Source organism: Bombyx mori, chromosome 5 (assembly GCF_030269925.1).
Source record: "Bombyx mori chromosome 5, ASM3026992v2".
Classification (NCBI taxonomy): Eukaryota; Metazoa; Arthropoda; class Insecta; order Lepidoptera; family Bombycidae; genus Bombyx; species Bombyx mori.
Genome location: NC_085111.1, coordinates 2966745 through 2990743, shown reverse-complemented (window position 1 = coordinate 2990743; position 23999 = coordinate 2966745). Strand labels below are relative to the sequence as shown.

The window sequence follows — 23999 nt, the reverse complement described above, 5'->3', positions numbered from 1 at the left end:
CACATGAAACCAAAAAAATAAAATAAAATAAAAATTAAAAAAAGTAGCCTATGTTCATCAGGGACAATGTCGGCTTCTAATGGAAAAAGAATTTTTCAAATCGGTCCAGTTTTTTCGGAGCCTATTCGAAACAAACAAACAAACAAATCTTTCCCCTTTATAATATTAGTATAGATTATATTAAATTAATTAAATATTGAAGGTATGTAGTTACATAAAATCTGTATGGTGACAAAATATATAAATAAAATCATTATATTCAATTAGTGGTCCACCTAAGTCCTGGAACCAGCTCTGGGGGTGGTCATGACCCCCATGACCCCCCCCCCCTGGATCCGCCATTGTAGCGCTAACAAAATTGAAGTAATTAAACTAACATGTCTTCTAATGTAACGTAAACGTAATTAGGAAAGTAAATGAAAAACACGGTCAAGCCTCTCTTGAGATCTGTTATATTAACTTTTTATTCAAAAGAACCAACCAAGAGTACAAAAACATTTGTACGTAAACCATAGACAATATACCCTGATTTATAAAAAATATATCCATAACAATAAATTCACTAAAGATCACAATTTAACAAACAATTAATAACGTAGGTACGCTTTTCTTACACAATATCATCTCTTCAATTAATTATTATTTAATGGCATAAAAAAAATCGTTTATTGTCATTTAACTACTTTTTAATTTGCACTTGAATATTAGCTATGTACTTAAATCGGAACTCAAAGTTTCCCCTGCATGAGAGGTTTGAGGTACTGGTGGAAGGATCTGTTGACGGGCTCCGCGTTGAGAGGACTCTTCAGCGCCTCCTCCATCAGGCGCTCGTACACGCGCCCGTCGTAAGCGCCCAGAGTCGATTGTAATATCTATTAATAATAGTCGATACAACTGCAGTATAACGTAATAACGTCAGCTGAATTAACTCCAAACAAAAACAGGTTTAGTACGTATTTCATTAGAAAAACTGGTGCTCGCCTGCGGGATTCGAACACCGGTGCATCGCTACATACGAATATACCGGACATCTTATCCTTTAGATCACGACGACTTCGACATTTTGTTTTATAGAAAAAAAAAGTGTTATTAAAGTGAAACTTTTATTACATCGTCTCAAACTTTTTCATCTGTGTGTTGCATGTCGCGTGACGATCAGCCGCGGAGTAGGGATGAAGTGAAAGGCTCGTCAGAGCAGCCAAGGCCAATATGGCGGTGCCTATAGTTCGCAGCAGCTGACCGTGTAGTGTATAGACTATTACTAATTTGTGCCAGTGCTCCACGCTATTTTGTGTTTTTTTGTGTTTAATGTAAATGTTGTTTGTCAGAGTTTAATGTCTATAATGTGAAAAAAAAGTTACACTTTTACCGCGGTTTCACAAAGCCACACAATCCTTTTTTTATTATTATTATAATTATTCTATTTTCCCATATAGTTAACGAGAGCAAAATGCAAACCTATTAATGTTAATAATGAAATTCATGATTAAGTAATCATTTAGTAAAAATAACGGAAACGTTTTGACGGACCGATTCGAGAATCGTTCTACCCGCGCACATTCCAGCGACCAAACAACTTCACGAGAACTCTTAGCTGTACCATTCACTAATGCAGGGTCAGCAAGCCTTTAACAGTAAAGCTATGGCCACGGCAGAATACATCAACGATACCGAAGGTCTATGGCTTCAGAGGTACCGTGCGAGATCAAATGTAATTTTTTTTTTTATTGCTTAGATGGGTGGACGAGCTCACAGCCCACCTGGTGGTAAATGCGCCACCCACCTTGAGATATAAGTTCTAAGGTCTCCGTATAGTTACAACCGTTACCCAACCCTTCAAACCAAAACGCATCTTTCAGATATACAGCCGCACCCTGACCGCCATACTCGTGTATCTACAACCGTAACAACCGTCAAATAATCGAAGAGCCCTATTAACTTACCTCGTCCATGATGTCGAAAGCGTCGACGAGTCCAACCGCGTCCGGTCTCAGCGCATTCAATGTGTCCTCGTACCGCTCTTGAAGTTGTTCTGTGTCGGTCTTCGATATCGAAGTGTACTGAAACATTGGTTTCATCTTAATCGAAGGTCGTTTTTAATTTTTTTAAAAAGTCGGTTGTCTGTAAAGTCGGTTTACTGACGATAGTTGAACGTGACAACGTCATAAGAAAATAGTGATGGAATGGTTTCATTTTTCAAAAAAAATTTAGTTTTATTTGTTTGATAGATATTTTGTATGGTCAATTGACACCACATTCACTTTCACTGTACTTCATACTTGACGAAAACATGTGAATGTGTTATTGTACAGTAGCTGTCCACGCGGATGCATCGCTCACTCAAGTAGGAGAGAGACAGATGTCGAACGCTGCCGAACGCGGAGGCCGATTGTGACTCTTTGTCGCTCGTTGCGCGCTCTCGCTTGCACTGCAAGCCTTAAATGGAACGCCTCAGAGCGAGGTAACGCCGCATGAGTCATGTTTTTTCGTGCGTGCAGGCGGCTCCATCGAATTATAAGACGTTGTCATATCAAAAAGATATTAACAATTTAAAATAAAACTAAAAGCTTGTTTAAAACCTGTTTAAAAACTACATTAATTTTATTAAAAACCAGCAATGAACGCGTACAAAACTTAGGTCGACGGCCGCAGTCAATATTGGCGGGAAGGCGACGAGCGAGCTTGTGTGATTTTTTTATTTCGTTCATTTATAGTTTCGTCAGGTATACAATAATGATGACTTATTAACTGTTTAGCATTTGAAAGTGTACGAGTGAGGGAAAATGAAACAAAACCGCTGGATGAAACTTCTCGGGTTCTTCTGAAAGAGTCTCGGTAAATAACCACCATTTTACTGAAATTATATATCATCCTATCTTATTTCGTTTCATTTAATTTGATCCCAATTGATTAAAGTCTTGAATTAATCAACTTAATCTCATTTTTCATAATTATAATAGAATATACGAAAAAAATATATGACTTGGCTTAAAGGTAGTATGACCAGGTTACAAAATCTTTAAAAAAAAATCTACTTTACATCGCCGCTTGATTGACCAGTCACGTGAGCCAAATTTTATTTGTGTTACATTGCGCTGTTTTATTTTTAATATTTTAATAATGCGTAGCTTACAATTTTTTGTTATCGTCCGATGACCAGACCCACAGCCACGCATCATTTTACAAAGTGCCCGCGCCCAAAAGCACAAGTTACCTTCAACAGATCTTGTAGTTTATCTAAAGCCCAATACAATGTATATAATTCGACCAGCAGTTTCATGACTCGGCGTAACGCTGGTGAAAAGCTTGATGAGACCTTCACAAACTCTTCGTGGAAATACGATATAATAATCACTCTGCAGTGAGACTGAAAAAAAATGATTTATCAAAAGTTAATTTTTATTCTTTATTGTACACACAGTTAATACAATATAATAATTGCGAAGAGTTATAAAATGATGAACTTAACTCAACAATTGATTTATTGCTACCAGCTAACCGTTCTTAAAGAGGAAGAGCTTTTCATAAGTGGGTAGAAGAGTACAATCTAATCAATTTACTTATTGATGCAATACACAATAACAATAATAATAAGAAAAAAAATCACTAATACATAATATATCAAACTATATACATACACAATTACACACATAAATAAAATAATCATATACATACACGTACATATATAATGAAATACATAAAATAAATATTTAAAAGTAATACTAAATCGATAGATAGTGCTCCTTTAATGCCTTACTGAATACTTTAAGTGAGGAGCTTGCACGGATTGAGTGCGGCACGCGGAGTTAAATAAGTACACTACGTACTTTATAAGCTATTGTATTGTTTGTTAAATTGCGAGCCAAGGGCGGATCCAGCTTTGGCGCCAGGAGGGGGTCACATAGTCAAATTTAGATGCGTTCGTTCCCAAACGTATGTAGTTACATAAAATCTGTATGGTGACAAAATATATAAATAAAATCATTATATTCAATTAGTGGTCCACCTAAGTCCTGAACCCAGCTCAGGGGGTGGTCATGACCCCCATGACCCTCCCCCTGGATCCGCCATTGTTGCGAGCTTATCGAGATGAACGTAAAACGTCACTGGGTGCGAAAATAAACCATTGACCTTTCTAAACGCTAACGATATTTTGTTCAGACGAATAAAATTAATAATTTATCTACCTACGCATTAGTTTAGTTCACCAAATAATTATAATATTAATAATAATTATAATACAGACAGATATATAAAAATAGACACCGCCATCACCGGCAATCTATTTTTATATAGCGTTTTTTTTAAATAGAATTTTTAAGAAAAAATATTTTATAATTAATAAGATTTTAAATAAATATAGTAGAATAATAACAATAATAATACAATTTGTATGTACATTAATAATTAAATTTTTTAAACGATTCGTTGCCATATGTATTCCTTGATGCAACCACACCTGTAATTGTAGCCGATCTAATTACAAACATTTTAATTATCTTCTTAAACATCTTTTTCATCAACTTCGTCTTAAACTGATTTAACTTCATAATTATCTTTATTTAATATCCTTAGTATTTCTACCGCGGAACAGAAATGCGTTCCGATTTGAAAACAGAGACATTTTATTTATTTATTGCCCTTGTAGGCAGACGAGCATACGGCCCACCTGATGGTGAGTTGTTACCGTCGCCCATGGACTTCAACAATGCTAGAGCCAAGCCGCTGCCGACAGCCGTTAAACTGTACTATTGAGACTTCGACCTCAGGTCTCAATACCACGGCCTCCAGTCATCATCAACTCATCAACCTCACTCAAACATTTTGTTTTATTTTTATTACACGATTGTATTTCTTCATCGTGGAAGTCATTCGTGAATGATGTTAAGTACGTATTTCTTTAGAAAAAATGCTGTCTGGCCGGGGGATTCGAACTCCGGCTTGTATTCCTATCGCTCGATACGAATACACCGTCTTATAAGTTAGGCCATGGCAACTTCGAAAGGTCAAAGTGCTTAAGTGCGAGTTTTTTAACGTTCTCGATCGCGTAAAAGTTACCTCAAATTTGTATGGAGTCGGAACGTTTGCCTACGTTTGCCGCTAGGGGCGCTGTTCCAACTGCACACAAATTTTACGCTATCCAGAACGTTAAAAAACTCACACTAAGCACACTGTAGTATATTCGCGTTACGAAGATCCGAACAAAGTGAAGTAAGGTGGTTTACCTCCGCGGCGGCTACAAGCTGCACAGAGGTCATGTTCCAGGCTTCCTCCTGCGACATTCCGGACATCATCCTTTTAGCCATGCAAGAAACGCACTCGCTGATCTTTCTAGAAGTAAACATAATTTGAATTAACTTTAAAATTATTCCTGTGCCCGAATATTGTACGTTGATGATATTATGACAGACGCTCCGAAGCGCTAACTAATATACAACGATTCAGGAAAGTTTAAAGGATAAATATTGATCTTTATTTAATTATATAATATAAATTTTTTTTAGCATTAACTTAACGCTTACAATTTCATTAAAGCGCCTGTCTGTTAGAAACATCTGTTAGAAACTTACACAGCTGACAAATAATAATTTATTAAAAAAAACATTTTGCTATATAATACCTAGTCAGGTCATAAATTATGTCACATGTTTAATGTAAAATAATTGAAACAAGTTTATTCTTTATGTAACCATTCATATACCAAAATGAACTTAATAAAACATAGATTCTTATGACACTAAAGTTTATTCAAAATGACCTCCGTGATTTTGAATACAGGCCTTCAATCTGCGCGGCCAGTCGTCTATCGCAGCACGAACGAGGTCCATGTCAATATCAGCGGCTGCCTTAATCTAGGATGTCCTGAGTGACTCCAAATTGGGATGAGACTTTGAGCACGCCTTTTCCTCCAAATGTTGCCATATCTTGTAATCTAACGGATTCAAATCTGGACTGGAGGAGGGCCAGTCTTCGTGCCGGATGAAGTCGATTTCACGCGCCGCCAGCCAGTCTTGTGTGCTCTTCGCTCTATGAGCTGGCGCCGAATCTTGTTGGAATACCCAGTGCCTGTTATTGAACATGGTATGAGAAACAGCTTCCACAAGGTTCGTCAGGACTGTATTTTGATACACAACTGCATTCGTTTTTACATCTTTCTCACAAAAATGTACCTCTGTTAAGCCCCAATAAGAAACTCCCAACCATACCATGAGCGAGGATAGAAAATGACCTCGTTGGACACGCGGAATAAGGTTGCTCGCTTCTTCACTACTGTGTGCGTACACCTTATCATTTTGTTTGTTGTAGCTCTCTTCTACGGTAAAAATTTTTTCATCCGAAAAAAGAATTTCTCGATATTTTTTTCTCGCGTACCGCTTCAACAAAGCGCGGCATCTCTTCAGTCTCAGGTCCATTAGACGAGCATTCAAACGATGTCCTGTTTTTCTTCGATATGCCCGAAGCCCTAGTCTTCATTTAATACCCTTTTCACCATGGTTCTGCTTAACCCCATCTGAAGGGCCAACAGTTTCTGCTTACATTTGGGATTTTTTTGAACTCGCGCCTTCACAGATTTTATCACTGCTGGCGTCCTAACAGACCGAGGGCGACCACTTCTTGACCTGTCATCTACACTAGAGTCTTCATTGTATCGTTTGATGATACGATAAACGAATCTTTTGGTTATATTCAAAATTTTCAGTATGTTAAAAATTTGAATAGGCGCGTAACCGCAACGATGCAACGCAATAACTGCAACACGGTCTTCTTTAAGCGTCCACTTCATATTTAAAAATGAGTAAAATTCTAAAAGTATATACATTTTTATTTTCATGAACAATTCGAAATTCGAATTCAATAAACTTTTTTGTGGCCAGCATTCTAAAAGAAAAGTTTTTACTGTGTGACAATACTTATGACCTGACTAGTTATATTGATATTATAAATAGAGATAAAAACTATGTCATCTCTCTAGTTAGAAGCACACGTTTTGAAAAAAAAACGTTAGAATCGGATAATTAGTTTCGGAGTTCATTCCGGACAAACATCGTGACAAGTGACGAGTGAAATGTAGATAATAGATAAAATACAAGAAACATCTTTAGTGCAATCTACATTATTGGGTTTTTTGCTCTATAAATAAACAAGGTACATCTCTATAAATTTACATACATCTGTTTTTGACTATAAAAAACCCTAATAGAAATATATTATAAGTTATATATTTTATATTATATTATAGTTACTGGTGGTAGGACCTCTTGTTACTGGTGGTAGGACCTCTTGTGACTCCGCACGGGTAGGTACCACAACCCTACCTATTACTGTCGTGAAGCAGTAATGCGTTTCGGTTTGAAAGATGGGGCAGTCGTTGTAACTATACTGAGATCTTAGAACTCATATCTCAGAGTGGGTGGCGGCATTTACGTTGTAGCTGTCTATGGGCTCCGGTAACCACTTAACATCAGGTGGGCCGTGAGCTCGTCCACACATCTATGCAATAAAAAATAAAATAAAAAATATAAACCTGAATTTCATTTATCCACTCAGACTTTCCTCGATACGTTACGATCTTGGAGATAGTTTTGTATTTAAATTATAACGACATTATTTTCAAACAGCAACGGTTCTAAATGTAGCCGTGCCTTCGACTCCTGCGCGTTTCCACGGGAACTACTCGGATGTGTCAATGGAGAAAGTCTTCCTATCATGATATTATGCGCTATTTCTATCAATTCGAACTTTAGCACGATTTTTCCTCCGCGATGCTATCTGAGCGAGGATATTCACTGACTTTTTTCTATTTTTTTTATGGCTTAGATGTGTGGACGAGCTCACAGCCCACCTGGTGTTAAGTAGTTACTGGAGCCCATAGACATCTACTACGTAAATGCGTCACCCACTTTGAGATATAAGTTCTAAGGTCTCAGTATAGTTACAACGGTTGCCCCACCTTTAAAACCGAAACGCATTACTGTCTCACGGCAGAAATAAGCAGGGCGGTGGTACCTACCCGTGCAGACTCACAAGAGGTCCTACCACCAGTTAATCCACCAGTGTTCTGCTGATGGAGGCTATTAAACAACGTACCTCATGGAGACGGTCTGGAATCCCTTTATGATGCCTTCAACTGTGTTGTCCCATTTATCGTTGAATCCTTCGGTAAGTGTCGTCCTTAAATAAGCAACTGTGGGCGTCAACTTCAATGTGTCCAAGCCTCGCCATACTTTCACTAAAAATCTATATTACAAAGATACGATTAGGGACTTATATTTGTTTTGTTTTTTTTAATTACCATTGTAGGCAGACCAGCGTACGTTCGGCCTCGGGGTTAGTTGTTACTGTCGCCCATGGACATCAGCAAAGCCGAGCATAGGCAAGCCGTTGCCTCCTGCAAAGTCAAATGTTTCACGAGTCGTAGACGGAACGTCCACTTTTACGGCTTAACGTGAGCTTTGAATACTCTACAGTTTTCGTGGTGATGTATCTCTAAGCCCCAAGCCAAACAAACTGCAATCTGCAGATACTATTAGTTATTTCTTTGTGGAAAGAAACATTTTTAAAACATGTTTATTAACTTGGAACTTTATTAACTTTGGAATGAGCTCCCCTCCACGGTGCTTCCCGAGCCCTATGACATGTCCTTCTTCAAACAAGGCTTGTGCAGAGTTCTTAACGGTAAGCAGCGGCGTGGCTCTGTCCCTAGCATTGCTGACGTCCATGGGCGATCATCATCACCCTTAGGTGAGCCGTACGCTACTCTGTCTATTAAGGTAATAAAAAAAAATTGTTTGTTTGTGCAAAAGGAAACTTTGAGTTTCATTTTCACCGAATTCAAACCGCTCAATTAACTTGAAAATTTGCGATGACAATACAATGATTTTAGAACTTCACTTTATTATTGTCACCGGTATATATAGGATAAAATATATGAAATTAGCATGTTTTGCCATTTAAGAGTGTTTTTTTTTAATAAGCTACATGTATATTATTAGACAATATTAGGATGTAACTATACTGAGACCTTTGAATTTATATCTCAAGGCAGGTGGCGCATTTACGTTGTAGATGTCTACGGGCTCCAGTAACCACTTAACACCAGGTGGGCTATGAGCTCGTTCGCCAAAATAAGCAATAAAAAAAATGTAATCAAAGCGAGCGCCAGCCTACATGTATATTAATTATTAGACAATATTAGGATGTAACTATACTGAGACCTTAGAACTTATATCTTAAGGTGGGTGGCGCATTTACGTCATAGATGTCTAAGGGCTCTAGTAATCACTTGACACCGTGTGGGCTGTGTGCTCGTCCACCAATTTATTTTATTTTATTTATTACACTTCATGTAAACTTTACATTGGCGGACTTAATGCTTAAGGCGTTCTCTACCAGTCAACCAAAAGTAGTGCAGAGTGAATAGTGGTAGGTGCAATGAAATTTATATTAAGTTAGAAATACATACACAGAAAAAGTATTATATATACATACATATATACAAATATACACGATCACATATTACATTACATACTTACATACATTTAATAATACTTTATACAGTATTAAAAATAATCTTTGCAATAAAAAAAAAGTAATCAAAGTGAGCGCCGGCAGTAAAGCCGTCTGCTGCCCGGTCACCTCGCGGTCTGCAGCAGCAGGACTGTGTTGTCCCCCTCGAAGGTGCAGGCGGCGTCCAGCACGGCGCACGTCTGCGGGAGGCCGGACGAGCGCATGTAGCCGTGGCCGCCGCACGCGCGCCGCCCGCCCTCAGCCAGCGCCGCCGTGTCCGCCGTGCTCACCGCCTTCAGGCAGCAAGCCAGCGCGTGCAGCTACACCGAGCGAACGTTCTGTTATGCGGGGTCTCCCGATTAAGTTTTTTGATCCCACCGCTGTCACCAATGTCATGGGGGGTCTCCCGATTAGGTTTTTAAAAAAGGAATTTTGAAAAGGATATTTCACTTTTATTAGTTCAATTACACAAACAATTAAATTATAGAAATTGGCAAAAAGGAGATATTGTTTAAGACCGCTCCCGATAGGTGACTAAATACGACTGACTGACTCTCGGTCGGTAACTGTTACCGAGAGATTTCTTAGTATGCTTTCAGGTGTTATTTATGAGCTCCGCTACCAGACTATAGAAAAAATACATTCTTTTCAAATTGACTATTAAAATATTATAATTAAAGGCACACTGGAAGACACACATCTTTAATCGTCGTATTTTATCATGAAACCCTCAGAAATGCACAACCCCGTCAGTGCGTTCCTCTATCTATAATTCAATTGAAGCTGAAGCATAAGTTAAGAACCCAATCACTTCCCCACTCGTCCAACCGCGCTGGGCCCAAGACAGCCCAAGACAAACCTGGCCAGTTAATTCAAGACCCTTAACCCAATGTGATCCGCTAGAACAGTGACTCACTTCGGGTAGTCTCTCCAGGTTCCCGCCCCGCAACTGCTGTTGAACTTCATTGAACGTATCCCACAGTTTGGTGGCGGTCATCTTAAGGGCATGACATGTCGCTATGCCTATGAACAGCTTGTGTTGTTGCGTCAAAAAATCTATTATCTGACACTCTGGTTCACTAAAGGAGAAAACACATCGAATTAATACGAAAAGCACACGAAAACCTTTTTTTTAATTAAGTATTATACTGAATTCTGGGTATACAAGATTATAAGGATCATAAGCTCTAGTCGAATAGGATATATCACCCTGTCTATTTCTACCGCAGAGCAGTTACGCGTTCTGGATTGAAGAGTGGGACAACTGTACAGTACAACAATACAGACTTAGTCCTTATGTCTCAAGGTAGTTGGTATTCACGATGTGATGTCTCCGGTAACCACTCTACACCAGGAGGGTCGTAAGCTCAATTACACATCTATTCAATAAATAAAAAACCAGACTGGTATTGAAAGGTGGCTATAATGTCACAGTATTATAGTAGCTATTATACTTCAGTATTTCAATCTCATTTCCATTGAGTATGCTTTATAAATTATCAATGTAGAGGAGCTTACAATGATGTTTCTTAAACTTTGATCAGAGTGGAACAAATTTCCACTTTACAATGCTTAATTCCACAATCGACAATTTAATAATAATTTTATAATAATTATAATCGGTTGGAAATCCATCGTAAAAGTCCTCATAATATTTGACGCGTGTAATATCCTCTGTGCCTCTCCATCGCTTGTTCTGCGCTCTCGCTTGCACGCTTAGCCTCAGGCGGAACGTGACATTTTTTCGTGTGTGCAGCCGGTGTTCATCGATTTATAGGACGTTATCACGTCAAAACTATTTCCGGGTATACGTACTTCGCTTTAAGTTGTGACTGCCTTCGAACGGCAGCGAATCTGGTGGCGATGGTGACGGCCTTAGACAGGTAGTTGACACTGTCGAACACTATGACAACGCGCACGAACACCATCGCGCCGTAGTTCAGTTTGCTGTTACGAGACTTCACGTACGTGCCGTCCTGAAATCAATACTTAGTTTTTTTTTATTGCCCTTGTAGGCAGACGAGCATGTGGCCCACCTAATAGTAATTGGTTACCGTCGCCCGTAGAGTCCAGCAATGCCAGGGGCAGAGGCAAGCCGCTGCCTACCGCTAGTCTCTAGTCTGTGTCGCAAAGCATGTTGCCAGTGACGTACCGATCTTAGCTCGCGTCCGTCCCGCCGTCCCCCCCAATCGAAAACCACATAATATTATATGTAAAAATACTCGCAAATGAAGTAAAACAGATGAAGTCACAAACTCAAGCTAGGCTTTAAATTTGAGACAAGAATTGTAGTTGAGAAAACGAGACGCGATTTTGAAATGTATATGATCATCTAGAATTAGTTCAAAAGATATGTACCTATTATTCGTTTTATATATTTAAAAAGAAATATTTAAAAAACACGTGGTTATATAAAACAATAAAAAGTTTGATATAGAGTACCTATTAGTATTCCTTTTTTTTATTTTTATTTACGAATTAACATATATTACGGCACTAAATTTAAAATATATTCCCCAGAAATCAATTACAATAAAAAATAGCTGGATATATTTTTTTCGCGGACCATTTAGCGCCCCTTTTTCTGTAGCGCCCGGGCATGACGACCCCCCTTGCCCCCACCCTCGCTACGCCACTGCTTGTTGCAGTTGCTTTCTCGAAGCTTTCAAAATAAGTAAAGTATGAATCGTGAATTGTGTACCTCTAACACTTGCGCGTGCTTCATCAGCAAATGCCTCCTCGGTATTCTCACGTGATTGAAACCTATGAACCCGTTGTTGATCATGTTCAGTCCCATCTTAGCCCCGATCTCCCCTACTCTGATCCCCGCTAAGGGCATGTGGGTCTCTTCGTCTCTGACTTGCACTATGAACGAATGAATACCATGACATTGGCCCTTGGTATGCAACTGCGCCACAACCACGCAGTAATTAGCCGTGTGACCCACTGGAAAAAGAAATCCCGACATTGAGATATTTACAATAATTTTATTTTATTTTTATTTATTTAATATATTTTGTACACACTGCTGTTAGAAGAAACACGACAATAAGGATACAGAGTACAAGGGCACTACTTATTTCATGTTGAAATCTCTTCCAGTAGGCCCGCAAAAGGAAAGAAGAATTAGGAACACAAACCTAGTGCATACAGTAAACATTACATATAATAATATATACATATTACAAGATACAAAACAATATACATACATACAAATATACACACACACACACATATACTTACATTATATTATTATTATAATACATTATACAAATATATATACTTTTATACATTCATACAATTTATACAATCGTATTAATATTTCACACGAATACTGATCGAAGAATAATTATAATTTATTTATTCAGCTCTATGCACAAAAATACAGTGGCGGTTTAATGCCTGAGGCATTCTCTACCAGTCAACCAAGGTTGGTGTAGAGAGTCCTGTGGTAGGTGCATTTCTTTTTGAGAAATAAAAAAATTATCATAATATTATATGCATATACAAACACACACCTACCCGGTATACATACACAAACGTCTCATACAACAACGTAAGTATATATTATTATAACATAATAATAATATAAGATTTTGCACATACAATCGTTTAGAGATCGGTTCTTTAACCATTTTTAATAAAGGTCTTAAAAAGCCGTTTCTTAACTGATAATTTAAAAGAGAATAGGGTGGTAAAATCGAAACAACTACTGAAGCGGTACGCAAAGGGAAGTCATGGTTTACGATTGAGAATTTTTTTTACAATTGAGCAACATTTTAACAAACAAAATGCCCGTATTTATGCTCAAAGCTCTAAGGAAGCTTCCCAATTAGTCGACAGAGTGCAACGTGGGCACTATCCGACTTCAGTGATGGTTTGGTGGGGAATTAGCTATGAAGGAGTGACTGAGCCATACTTTTGTGAAAAAGGTATAAAAACATCGGCCCAAGTGTATCAAGATACCATTCTTGAGAAGGTAGTGAAGCCCCTTAACAACACCATGTTCAATAATCAAGAATGGTCCTTCCATCAAGACTCGGCGCCAGGTCATAAAGCTCGGTCTACGCAGTCTTGGTTGGAAACGAACGTTTCGGACTTCATCAGAGCTCAAGACTGGCCGTCGTCTAATCCCGATCTTAATCCGCTGGATTATGATTTATGGTCAGTTTTAGAGAGTACGGCTTGCTCTAAACGCCATGATAATTGGAGTCCCTAAAACAATCCGTACGGTTGGCAGTGAAAATTTTTCCCATGGAAAGAGTGCGTGCTTCTATTGATATCTGGCCTCAACGTTTAAAGGAGCCAATGGAGACCACTTCGAATAAGCTTTTTCTACTTTAAATTGTTTTATATTTATGTATTAAACTAACACACTGTAAAAGTAATAAATGTTATTTGCAATAGAATTTATTTTCATATCATACACATTCACACATGTGCACATTCACATCATAAAAATAATTTATACGTTATACACTTGCCTTTTTATTTTACTATTGAATAATTTTGGAATTTGTTCGGTAATATATTATTATCACCAAACACCTTTGTCAGCATAATTCGCGTGACGCGGTAACTCTATTTCCACAAATCGTTAGTGAACGATCAACAACCGCGTCACCCGGGTGCATTCATAACATAAACATTTAATTGATTTACAAATGCTTTTTTTTTAACTTATTGATGCACAAAACAAATTACAATCATTACAGTACATATTAGCTAAATCGTACAAGTAGTACCTAGATCTAATCTGGATTGCAATCTAAATAGTATGTGCACTCAGCAAAACCATATTAATGTGCATAGCTTTGGCTATTGAAAATACAATTGAAATTACAAATATTGATAACTAGCCATTGTTAAATAGGATATCCTTCAGATTGTGGACAATTGATTATTTTAACAATAAACATTTTTAAGCAACACTAGTGGTCCCGCAGTAGTCGAAATTCGACTATAATTAATTGAAATTGTAAGTTTGTACACTATTATGATTCTATTTACAAAGACTATTATACTTCTATAATCACAAATTGCGCCAAGACTACACTATAGAAAAATATTATAAATACAAACAATATTTAATCTATTCTCAATTTGACCCCGGACGTCAATAACAAAAGTTTGACAATAAATAAATAGTATGCATGCGTGTGTGCGTCAAATACATGGTAGTGTGTGTAATGTTTTTTTTATTGATTTAATGTATTTTTAGGCATCATTTAAAAAAATATTAACATTCTGCACTCCTCTATATTCTCTATAAGTGTGGGAAATATACTCCTAATATACTCTTAATATACTAATAATTCATACTCCTCCATCCGCGCAATTTTCGCAAAAAGGGATACAAAGTTTTTATTTCACGTATTAATATATAGATAATCTTTAAATAACAAACTCACACCGCAACCTACGGAATTATTTACGAAACAGTTCCTCGAACTGAATACTCACATGCCCCGGGCCACCACTTGTATGATGTTACTGTTGGGCTGTGCAACACGAACTCTTTGGTGGCAGCGTCATACGTGGCGGTCGTCTCTAAACCCCGGATAAACGTCCCGTGCCCAAGCTCTGTCTGAATAAAAAAAACTGAATTTCTACACAATTTCTTTGTCTAAGCTGGTAGCTTCTAGCGGCTATGCCAGCGTAGCCGAGCGAGTAGGTGACCTCATAGGGCTTTAACCTGAGGACGCTGCTAATACTATCCCTAGTAAGGGCAGTATTTCGCAAAATCTACCACCGCATCGGCAACGCGACCCACTGAGAAGATCCGTTCGTTCGTATCCTAGTTCGCCGAATCTAGAATAACACCTCGAGATACTAGAATAGGTAGGAAAAATAAACACGCAGTCAGTCAGTAATCGGAACTACTTGAAGCGAATTGAGAATTTTAAAGTGTTTGTGAGTGTTTTAAGTGTTCTAAGTGCTAATACACTCTTAATTTGTAATTCGGTAGAATTTTCATTTATCCCGAACCCCAGCGTGTAACAGTTCCTACTTCCAACCCCTCTTTTTGCTTTAATTAAAAAAACTGAAAACGTAGTAGAGCTTAGACGTAAATCCAGCTGTCGCTTGTGGCGCTTGAAGCGCTCGTGATTTCTTATTAACTAACCTGAGCATAACTACCGATTATATTGCAATTCCAAGCTCGAGGAAGCCATTCCATCTGCTGTTCTTCGTCAGCCTGACTTAAGAACACCGGTAAAAACATCATGAAGTGCAACGCAAAGGGAGTTCCTTCGCGGGAGACCACGAAATTGAGCAACGTTGTGAGTACATCCCTGTTACAAGAAGAATAATAATATTATTCGTCTTGATATTATCATTATTTATGGACAGAGATTTTTTATTATTTTTTTCTTTTGTTTTCACGTATCACAGATATAATTAAAAATTAATTTTAAGGTTTAATTTAAGGCCACTGTAATAAACGATTCATAAGCCTTTCAATTTCAATATCCTTAACAAAAAATAATGATTTATTGATTGACGTATGTACATTTCAATGTTTAATCAAACAACGTAAAACAGGTGTATTTAAAATAATAATAATACAATTTTACGTTTTAGTTTTTGGCCGGCTTTCTCTGTCCACAGATTAAATAACAGTGCATAGTGAACGCTGCCCGCGCCAGTGGCTATAAGGATATCGTACCTACAATCCATTAGACAGCTTAATTTTTCTTCATGATTTATGCGTTAGCGTATCGATTAAAATGGACCCATTTGAGTTTAAACTTTTTACTAATGTAGAACTTATCTTGAACGATGTTGAAAGATAATTTTCTGATATAGCATCATACACAAAATGTGACGCACTAATATTATATCAAGTATATACAAACCTGTAATTCGTGAGGTCACCACCATTTGCATCTCTCATAAAATCTTGAACAATTTTCAAAATAATAACATTCGTTTGGATGGCCCTTTCGTATTTTTCTTTATGGCTAAGATAGTCTTCTGGTGTTCCGCCAAACAATTCATCCTTTTGAGCAAGAATTAACTTCTCTAAAAAAAGATTTTAAAGATTAAGACACAATAAAACGAAATCGTCACTACAAGGCCTAAAAATGTTTTCGTATACTGTTGACAAAATATTCATAAGACATTTATAAGACAATTGTTAATATTTCCATAGAAATAAACAAATTTCCATCCATAGCCCGTAACCCGTAACTTTTAGGTACACGAAAATTGCTTTTTTTTGTATTAATAAGTTAATTTCATTCTTAGCTTTAAATTATAAGTCGGCCAAACGTAACTGCGCAGATTGGACTTCACATTACATAAGCATAAATTTAAATTTTGAAAAAAAATATAAGATTTGTTCTTGCGCCATGATTTCCATGATTGATTCTGGTTTCTTAGAAAGGGTTTGCGTTGCCACTAGATAGACAGACAGATAACTGACAGATTATTGAAACAACACAACTAAAATAATTTTAACAGCAAACTTCAACAGAAGAATTAATAGTGGTCCAATATACGACATAATAGCTCGGAACGCTCTATTCTAGGCAACCCAGTTCGCAGAAGAAATTAATACACACAAAATGAATGGCGGTTTTCAAGACAGAAAATATCAACAATTGTTCAAAAGCAAAATGTGACACAGCAATTAACGAACTGAAGTCAATAAATACACACTTTTACATAATTAATTATAGCATACCTACGTGTGCTAACACACACATGCGTATCTCTAATATAGGTAATATTGCCTAACTACCTCAGTTGGGACGTCCGCGACCGCGAAAACTGTGTGCTTAGTGCGAGTTTTTTAACGTTCTCGATAGCGTAAAAGTTAGCTCATATTTGTATGGAATGGGATCGTTTGCGTCCGTTTGCCGCTAGGGGCGCTGTTCCAACTGCATACAAATTTAAGATAACTTTTACGCGATCGAGAATGTTAAAAAACTCGCATTAAGCACACTGAAGTATCGAAAACGTCCGAAACAATATAATGACAATAAAAATCGCGAGATTAATCCGTAAAAGTAGTTTTAATTATGTCTACAAGCCCACTGAGTCGCTCGTCGGACCAACTCAGCGCGGCAGCGTGTCGCGATTACGATTCGGTGGTAGATTTTGCGAAGCACTGATCTTACTGGGGTCAGTGTTAGCAAATTCTCTCAGGTTGAGCCCGTGAGCTCTCCTACCTGTCCGGCAGTAGCTGGAATAGCCCGTTGGGCTACCAAAGAATAAGTAGGGGGGAAAAGGAGGAATATGTGGCCTTCCAGTAGGTAACCAGAAGCATAGTCTATGGCATAGACCACAAATTAACATGCTGTAGTTTTAGAGTAACTCAAGCTTATTTAACTGCTCCTCATTAAGATCAAGATAATAGATATTCTACAGAAATAATTTTATAACGTTTTGTTGCACTAAATGAGGAAACTGACGTAATGTGATAAATTCGCACTGTAAAAATTTACCTATTCACACTAAATTCACAAAAGATATTAAAAACAATAATTAAAATATACGAACGTAAACAATGAGCGATCTATCGTCGAGGGTTAGTTCGAAACAATTATACATATAATTATTAATATTTAATTACATTATCTGAATTTAATTATATTCGCTTAACTACAAAAATTATTAAATTAAACTATTATATAATACGTGAGTAGATGAAGGGGATATGATACAATTTATGAATTTTGAGAAAACGGACAACAAACTTTTCTTACTTGTACTTGTTCTTCGTAAATACATAACACCTTCATCACGATTTCTAGAAATAGCCTTTAAAGCAAGATTTTTAAGGTCTAATATGGTTTACAGGCACATAACACCTTCATTCAATGTAAAAACTCAAAAATCTTAAAAATTGTACTTAACCCCTCATCCACTCAATTCTTCAATTAATTATCAGTCAATATATGATACTAGCTTTTGCCTGTGACTTCGTCCGCGTGGAATAGTTCACAGATAATGCTTTATTTTAGAACAAATTTGTTTAACATAAAAAACGTTATAGTGAGCCAACCTTAACATAAAGACATATTCTGTCGCGGATTTTTTTTTAGATCTTTTAAAGGGGAATAATTCTGTCATACATTATTTTAGCGAAACTTTAACCGTTTCTGCAGCGCACGCAGCGGAAGCTCTCAAAAGGTAAAAATTACCTCGATTTTGAAACATTCTTTTTTGGTGCTCCGCTTGTATTAGTCTTAGCATGATGTTATATAGCGTAAAGCCTTCCTCGATAAATGGGCTATTTAACACTGAGTGAATTTTTCAAATCGGACCAGTAGTTCCTGAGATTAGCGCGTTCAAACAAACAAACTCTACAGCTTTATAAAATTAGTATAGATAGTGGTATACCAGCCTCAATCGAACATTAAGAATTCTTCCATAGTTAGTATATACTTATAATAGATAGACAGATAGAACAAAACGAATAGATAGAAATAGAATAAAACAGCTCTTCATATCCAAGAAATAGAGTGTTTGATCTTCGATCAATAAATTATTGATCGACAACCTCAAGCACCGGTCATTGTTCTCGTCAAGCCCGTTGCTTGCGGTCAATAAATTAATGATCGAAGTGTTTGATTCACAAAGCAAAAAGGCGCGATCAACAAGCAATATGACAGAACATGTTCTTGGGAAAATCTGCGGATTTGCTATGCAACGACGTCAACTTATGTAATAACTCATTTTTACTATGCTTGACGAATAAATGATTTTTTTCTTTCTTCTTCTTTAAAGAGTTATTGGGTATGATGGATGCGTTTACATTATGTATTCTACGTAATAGACTTCACAGACGTCTGTAGTGACAAAACCGTATTGGATAATTCGATGAGATCGGTTATTTGCTGAAAACCCCAGATAGGATACCAGTGAGAACAAAGCTGTTGATATTTATCAACCATTAAATGGGATTGTCAAAATGGCATGTTGCTGTATAAACGTGGAATAGAGGTATACAAAGGCTTCGATTGAAAATTTACCTTTAATATATAGTAACTAGAAATTACAATTAACAACCCGTTTAAGGCTTCCAACACTAGTACTTTCATTTTTGTTGTAGTCGTAATGAATTAATACAGGAACTATTTCAGTCTAACATTATCACGACTCATTTTCATTTTTAAATTCACTATCCCATTTATTAATATTCATCGAATTGAAACGTAAATGTATTTACGTCAGCAACTATTTATTTGATAAAAGTTAATGGCCACGGTTTAACAGTTACTATCCAGGTCATTAAACCTTTGACAACGCGCATGAGTTTCGAAGTATTCACTCAAGGCTTAATGTGTGAGTCGCCTGGTGGACTTGAATTGCGTGATGCGTCTGCGACTATACCGGCTGATATCCTGGCGAACGATTGCAATAAATAATGGAAATATCATACATATTACAAATTACAACAGATCAGAGATACTTATTAATGTTAAACTGTCATATTTATTGCAGCATATACACCAGGCGTTGTTCGCGTTTTGTTTATTTACCAAGAGAGAAAGTGCCCTATGCATCCTGGTTACAAGCTTTGTGCAAAATTTCAAGCAAATCCTTTCGGTTATTAACCTCAACATCTGTTCTTAACACAAGTACCACATTTCACGTTGTGGTTCGTAGAAACACCTCGTGCTCCGCGAGAGCATCATTTCTATATTTGAAGTAATTATTTTACCGCCCGTTTATCTACAGGGTTACATAAGTACATAACCAGTTCTTCGCGATCATGTATTGGTGTAAAGAGTTGAAAGTAATCTTAAGGTCAACGCTCACTTATCTGCAAGTGACGGTCCGAGCAGCGTCGCCCCATTACAGCAGAACCCACACAGACAAATATAACAACATACACATATAATTATATATATCGATAGATGTATTTTAGCACTGGTAGCTCCAGGCAGACGTATTGTAAGACCCAAAGTGGATATATTCCACTATCCTGCCTACTTTTGGCGCGTAGAAGTATAGCGTTCAGGGCAGGATTAAGGGGAGGACGACCGGGGCAAAAGCCGCGGGGGCCTCTACAAATGGAGGGAACCCACAATAGAGACTTTGGAAAAAAAAACTATCAAATTCAGACAAGTAAACACTAGTAAAATTCTTTTCCTTCCTCCGAAATCTAATTTCTGTAATAAAATTCTCTGATTATATTTATGTATGTTTGTTAAATACTGAGAGAATCTGCGTGGTTTCACAATGGAATATTTAATGGAAAACTCGACTGAAAAAATTTGTTTATTTTATTTGGAAAATAATTTGGGGCCAGGGGGCCTCCGCTCCGCTGTTGCCCCAAGGCCTCCAGACCTCTAAATCCGGCCCTGATAGCCGCTAACCGCAATATTTTTTTATAATTAAAGTATTACTGGTGACATGGAAGTTATTCCAGTTTCACCAAGACAGGTGGGACAGATGCCCGAGCACCTCCGAAAGAGACCTAGCAATTTAAGTGCAACTGCTTCGCGAATCAATCTACTGCCGGATACGCGACCCGCTGAGAAGATCCGGCGAGAAACGCAGCGGGTTGATGCATGGATTAAGTTCCACGTCGAACTCTTTGCCGAATTCGACGAGTACCTACGCTTACCGGGGTCCCTACTCTTAGTGTTAGAACTAAAGGCATCTAATGCACGGGTTAAACCGATCACAAATGTGGGTTAGCCGTTAGAAATATAATTGAGATTTCGCCTTAATTGGGTATAAAACATTAGTAAACCGTGAAGTAAACTACTCATCCAGTGGAATTAAAATAATAAGATAACTAAAGGTAAAAATCACTTATTCAAAAGTTACTACATACTTACTTTTTAAAGAAAATTCTTTAATGAAAAGTTAAGGATTAAATTAAAGAATAATATCAGTTGGTTGGTTTGAAAAGACTTTTATGACAGCAGATAACCAGTTTTATAATTAAAACAAAACGATAAACTATACACAATTGTGTCTGCAAGATCGCACGAAAATTGTGTCATCATAACGCCAAAAGTAAAATACATATATCAAAGCGTATAATAAATATATCAAATGTAAATAATCGATCATCAAGGACAGAAAAGAAGTTGTTTGCGAGGACAATAATGATCCACCGCAAGTCACTGAGCTCACAATTAGGACACGTGTTTTATAAGTATAAGTAAATATGTATCTGTCTCAGTTTAGTGATGTACCAACAGCCGAAGGTTTCACCTATATAGTCAATCGTTAAACATATGAATTGCCTACACAGATTTTTTTAAATTAATTTTCTATTCGTTTTATATTACTTTCATAATTCGCATTATTTAGAAAATATTAAACTATGTGCAGCTACCTCTACACTTCGTTTGCTGGTTGTATTTAATTTTTTATTGAAACCGGTTCTTTTGATAGAAAAATAGAAAATAGAAATTCTGGCTACCAAGTTTCTAAGCATTCTCTGACTGGCGCGTAATTATTTATACAATCTCATGGATCTGTTTTTATGATTTTAGTAATGAAAGTCTAAATGTTATATTGGATATAGATAAGTAAGTAATAGCATAATAGCATTCCAAAAAAGCAATTCTGTTAGATGATTTTATGAGTAAAATCTTGCGGCATGTCGAAGTAGCAGCCGATAGGTACAACTACAAACGTCGGAATTCCGCATTAAATATAATAGATTTATTTAGAACCAATCAAGTTTCGTATTTATATTCAAGAGAAAACCAAAAATTATGAATTTTTTTTTTAATTTTTTTTTTTAATGGCTGGACGAGCTCACAGCCCACCTGGTGTTAAGTGGTTACTGGAGCCCATAGACATCCACAACGTAAATGCGCCACCCACCTTGAGATATTTTATAATGAATTGAATGTAAGCTTCGAATGTAATTGGATAAAATTAGAAAGCATTTAGAAAAAAAAAGTACAATAAAGTTGCGAATTACTGGCGACTCCTAAACGCCAGCCCAAGCATGTAAACTTCGATAGGTTTAAATTAATATGCACACGTAAATATATTGGGTAACAACTTACCAATATGTTTCCTTTCTAATGTTCTGTTCTTGCCACCGTCTATGAATTCAGTTAATTCTCGTACATTAAAACTGCATTTGTTTCTTTCATTTTGCAAATCTTTGTTTACGTTCATTTTTCTGATTTTATTATTACCTACCGTTGCGCGACCGTTGCGCGACTTATCAGTGGCCCGATCAGTAGCGGAGTGTATAATACTGACTAAATGAAGTGACTCACTCACTCACTCAGTCCGTCCGCAGTTGGTCGTATGATGGCCTACTGTGTAAATCTAGTAAATACAATCTAAGGCTGAAAGACCAATGCTATATAGAAACATTCTTACAAGACTTGACCCGACGGTCTACTCGGGTTTTTCTTTTTTATAACAATCATTCATTGATATTTTGTTTTGTATAATTAATGCTAGAGTCCAAAGTTTCCAAACAAATGACCCTGATTTAAATATTTAAATGTAAAATTTGTGATTCAATTTTTAAAGTAATTTTACTCCGGTTACCACTTATCACAAAGTAAACCGTCAGCTCTCGTCTACCTAGTGACTTCAAAAAAATCTAGAGCCAGAAACAAATGCAGGATAGCTTGGGGAAGAGCATTAAGCCTTGTGCAACGGCAGCATTATTCTACATCACCAAGGCAATAGCCTTCGGAGTCCTTCGTTCGTGCTCTCTAAGATCTTAAACCATAAGGTTTATGACGATAACCATACACCGGTATACCGCGAGTCCGTGCGGCTCCGTAATCAAGACTAGGGTAAACTAGATGCAGTCTTCAACTTTGTCAATATTGTTTTTTTTTAATAAGTGATTACTGTTGGCCCAGAGGCCTTTCCAGTTTCACCAGGACAGGTGGACGAGCAAATGCTCAGCCAAGGGGGGTGGGATTTGCTAGCAGCTACCCGCGCGCCTCCAAAGGAAATCTAACAACTCAAGAGCAGTTGCTTCGCGAATGAATCTACTAGCGGACCGGGATCGCGACCCGCTGAGATCCGGCGAGAAACTCAGCGAGCTGATCTCTTTGGACTCTCTCTCTGAACTCTTTGGCGAGTTCGACAAATACGGGATTCCTAAGTCTACTCCTAGTGTTAGAGCTGAAGTAAATTTTGTCTATACCCCCCTTGTATACGGAATTCACGAGGTCGTTAAAAAGAAAAAATTAGATTACTAAGGTTGTCTTGAAAATATATTGCTTGCTTGAAGACCGACATTTCATGTATATGGAATCTATAAAAAACATCTAGCCTTGACAGAACACAAACGCAGTGGTACCAAGAAGTCTAGATAAACTGTGATGGTATTGCGACAGCAAAAACATCAAATCATCTCACACAATTCCTCAGAGCACTACCGTGGGTTGCGAAAGTAGTACACGGAATAAATTCATAAACAACTTTTACATATTGGAATACGCGCAGGTAACTGTGATAGGATTTTTTTTGTGGAATAGTTTATGAATAAAACAAATAAGTTGCGTGTATTTAAGGGCAACATAAGAAAAGAAAGA

At 37.2% G+C, this 23999-nt stretch overlaps 1 protein-coding gene across 1 annotated transcript; it reads right to left on the bottom strand.

Moving 5' to 3' along the window:
- Positions 1 to 433: 433 nt before the first annotated feature.
- On the bottom strand, positions 434 to 23999 carry LOC101744386 (probable peroxisomal acyl-coenzyme A oxidase 1). The gene is made up of 13 exons (XM_004932345.5): positions 22497 to 23999; positions 16365 to 16530; positions 15632 to 15800; positions 14971 to 15094; positions 12209 to 12453; positions 11323 to 11483; positions 10424 to 10586; positions 9637 to 9827; positions 8089 to 8238; positions 5226 to 5331; positions 3215 to 3367; positions 1944 to 2060; positions 434 to 872 (listed from the first exon to the last, which is right to left on the bottom strand). Exons 1-13 carry the CDS (start codon positions 22609 to 22611, stop codon positions 729 to 731), a joined length of 2004 nt encoding a protein of 667 aa, XP_004932402.1. The 5' UTR covers positions 22612 to 23999; the 3' UTR covers positions 434 to 728.